The following is a 3033-nucleotide window of genomic DNA, read 5'->3' on the forward strand; positions in this document are numbered from 1 at the left end:
CAACACAAGCTGCACGCCTTAGGAAAGGTGAGCAAACAAATTCACAGAATAAAAAAAACGAAATTCAGACAGCAAAATGTCTCTGCACTGAGAACACTGTCCCGCCAAAGCGCGGGAAACAGACCGCCAAACAAAAATTCCAGAACACGCCATAAGGCGGCAAGGCAATACTGCGTACCTTCTAGGTTAGTGACACTAACGCCAAAGGAAACTACTCAGTCCTTTGCTGCCGGCAAGATACGTTCCCAGAAGAAAAGATGTCACCGGCACATGGCTGGTACCGCGCTACAGGAGCTCTGCTAGACAACGTCCTGTTCGTGCGGCTCATGATTCACTTGTGAATAGAGGGGGAGTTATATCACATGTCATAAACTCACGCGAGTGGAGATCTCGCGAGAGTTCATTCCATTGTGATATCATTGGGAATCCAGGGTTCTCCCCAGAGAGTGGAATAAGGGAGGCCCTCCACTATACTCTCAGCCAGCTCCACTATACTATTTTTCAAATTTAGTGTGTTTCTTCCCTATTTTCTTTGTTAGTTTTGCTAAAATTAATGACAATTCACAGATTTTTGTACCAAGTGGCATCACTTTTCCAGTCAGCATTGTCTGCAAAAACTTGTGAATGAGCAATGATCAAAACAATAGTAGTGTTGCCACTTCACAACAAAGGAATAACAACCCATTTTCAAGTGCAGCGCGTTAATGCGGGTTATTTTTGCCAGCCCCTCCACTATACTAAAAAATTCTGAACCCTGAAATATCACGTCCAGATATGATAAGACAGAACACAGGAAACATAGAGTCTGACATAGACTTTACAGAAGTACCTGACCTTGGTGCTGAAATGTCCTTTTTGAATGATTTTTGCAATTACAGACAAAGCAAACATTATGTTAACTGTGTTGAAATTGCATTTGACAGATATGAGCCAACTACATAACATATAGTTGGCAGTGACATGGTGAACAGCTGCGATGTACGTTTATTTTCTAAACACTGTACCTTGTTTGTGGTGTTTGGATCAGCGCCGTGCCTAAGAAGTTCTCTCAGAGCGAAGAACTGGTCCCACTCCGTGGCCAGGTGTAACGGATAATCTCCGTTCTAGAGTAGAGCGTCCGAAGAAAACATTCAGAATTGAGGTATAAAAATGCAAAAAATGTTCATAGATCTGCTATTAGTCTAAGATTACATGTACATTTCCGACAATACAATTTGGCTTTGTTAATTTGCGTATATGGATGACATCCGCACGCGCATCGATTCTCATCCGTTTCAAAAAGAAGTTTTGACCATACTTTAAAGTGCACAAAGCAGCTGTAAAATTACATCTATAGCCATAAATTGAGAAAAAAATATCAGAAAGCGGAGTCACAAACGATGGTGGTGAAAGACCAAAAATGGCATATAAGTATACCGTACTCTGCGTGTTAAGTCATTTATTCATCCTTCCTCACCACGTTCATGATGAAGACAACATTTTTTTTTGGCGAAACATTTTCATTCGCACGCTCGCAAATCAGCTTAGGAGTTCCCGGTGGATGTCATTCCTATGTTGAAATCAACATGGTTTGATGTTGAAAAAAAGAAGGAAAATCTACAAATGCAACTGTGTGATTTTAGGATGAATGTGTGGTACCTTGTTGACGGGATCTTTGAGAGCACGGTTCTCACACAGCAAGGCTACTACAGAGGCGTGTCCGGTACGGGCCGCGCAGTGGAGGGGCGTGTCATCGTCCTGAAACACACGTGACGTCATCATGATTGACATTCAGAATGTTAGATGCTGCGAGATAGCTTTGCAATTTTTTTTTAAAATATATGAGGATCTGATTACAAAATACGACCCAGTGTACCATCATGTTCACTACTGCACACGTAGGCCTTTTTGTTACGGTATTTCTATATATATAGAGTATTAAAAATTAAAGAGTGTATATTGATATGTTATACCATACCTCGTTCCTGATGTTAACATACGCGTCATATTCGATTAATATCTTTGCGACTTCTGGGTGACCCTTTGTTCCTGTATGGTGCAGAGGAGTGTCACCGAACTGCAAAAAAAAGAAATAACATTTTATTAATATTAATATGAAAGGTTACATGACATTAGCCAGATTTGAAAGTCAGGTACAAATACAAAGAATCTTCATATTCAAGAAATAAGATTTTTAGAAAACGCATGTAAAGTCACAGTGCTTTCCTCTCTAAACGTCTCAATACTTTATCATCAAGAATAACATATCAACAGTCAACGAGGTTAGCAAGGTGCTAAGTCATGCATTTATTACTTACGTCATTGGTAATGTCGACGTCAGCCAGTAACGACAAAAGTTTTGCTGCGACCTCTACGTGACCTTTGGCGGCGGCCATGTGAAGTGCCGTGTTCCCGTCCTGTAAAAAACGTGATGGACATGTAGATGGAGAAGTACAGTTTGTCAGGTCATAGATATCCTACCTAGCAGTGCCCTAGACGGAAAACGTCCTCCAAGACTTCAAGAATTGTTAGCCTCTACCAGGCTCCGTAGATCTGTGGTCTAATAGTAGAAATTGGACAAATAGAGTTTATAGTACCACAGCGAGGAAATAACTTCTCTGGCCGGCTGACTCCCCTAGCGCACTATTGCCTCCATTGCCGCCGATTTGTCCAATTTCTACTATATATAGACCACCGATCCGCGGAGCCTGGTACCATATTGATATATCCGATCGGGATGCGTTTGTACTAGATGTTAAGTAAGAATTGATATCACACTCTTCAAGTTAAAGGTAACGTTTTGTATATTCATTACCTAAATGAGCAATGGAGGTTATGTTTTATAAATTTGGCAGCGTTTGTGTGTCATGTTGTCTGTTGGTGAACAAGATAACATGAGAACGGCTGGATTGGTTTCATACTTGGTGTGTCGGTAGGATGACATGTGACATAAACTAGATATGATTAGATTATGGGTTCCCTGACGGCTTTCCTTTGGTATAGCAGAGTATCTACAGGTTTTGTCATCTCGTTTATTAAAAAAATAAAAAATAA

General features: G+C 40.7%; 2 protein-coding genes across 2 annotated transcripts in view; both read right to left on the reverse strand.

Moving 5' to 3' along the window:
• Positions 1-299: 299 nt before the first annotated feature.
• Positions 300-2394, reverse strand: LOC118420052 (26S proteasome non-ATPase regulatory subunit 10-like). The gene is made up of 5 exons (XM_035826757.1): positions 2298-2394; positions 1958-2056; positions 1639-1737; positions 1005-1103; positions 300-311 (listed from the first exon to the last, which is right to left on the reverse strand). The coding sequence occupies exons 1-5, from the start codon at positions 2373-2375 to the stop codon at positions 300-302; spliced, it is 387 nt and encodes a 128-aa protein (XP_035682650.1). The 5' UTR covers positions 2376-2394.
• Positions 2395-2514: 120 nt separating this feature from the next.
• LOC118420053 overlaps positions 2515-3033 on the reverse strand; it is a 2746-nt gene continuing 2227 nt past the window's right edge. The window contains exon 5 of the mRNA XM_035826758.1: positions 2515-2539. Coding sequence (XP_035682651.1) covers positions 2515-2539 — 25 coding nt within the window. The remainder of the gene's footprint in view (positions 2540-3033) is intronic.

This window comes from Branchiostoma floridae, chromosome 7, assembly GCF_000003815.2.
Source record: "Branchiostoma floridae strain S238N-H82 chromosome 7, Bfl_VNyyK, whole genome shotgun sequence".
In the NCBI taxonomy this organism is placed as follows: domain Eukaryota; kingdom Metazoa; phylum Chordata; class Leptocardii; order Amphioxiformes; family Branchiostomatidae; genus Branchiostoma; species Branchiostoma floridae.

What these genes read in the sequence shown, in the direction of transcription:
- LOC118420052 (XM_035826757.1), bottom strand. Translation starts at nt 2,375, where the DNA reads ATGGCCGCCGCCAAAGGTCACGTAGAGGTCGCAGCAAAACTTTTGTCG. An exon ending in ATGTTAACATCAGGAACGAG is followed by an intron (nt 1,738 to 1,957) that starts GTATGGTATAAC and finishes CGTGTGTTTCAG; the next exon opens with GACGATGACACGCCCCTCCA. An exon ending in TCAAAGATCCCGTCAACAAG is followed by an intron (nt 1,104 to 1,638) that starts GTACCACACATT and finishes GCTCTACTCTAG; the next exon opens with AACGGAGATTATCCGTTACA.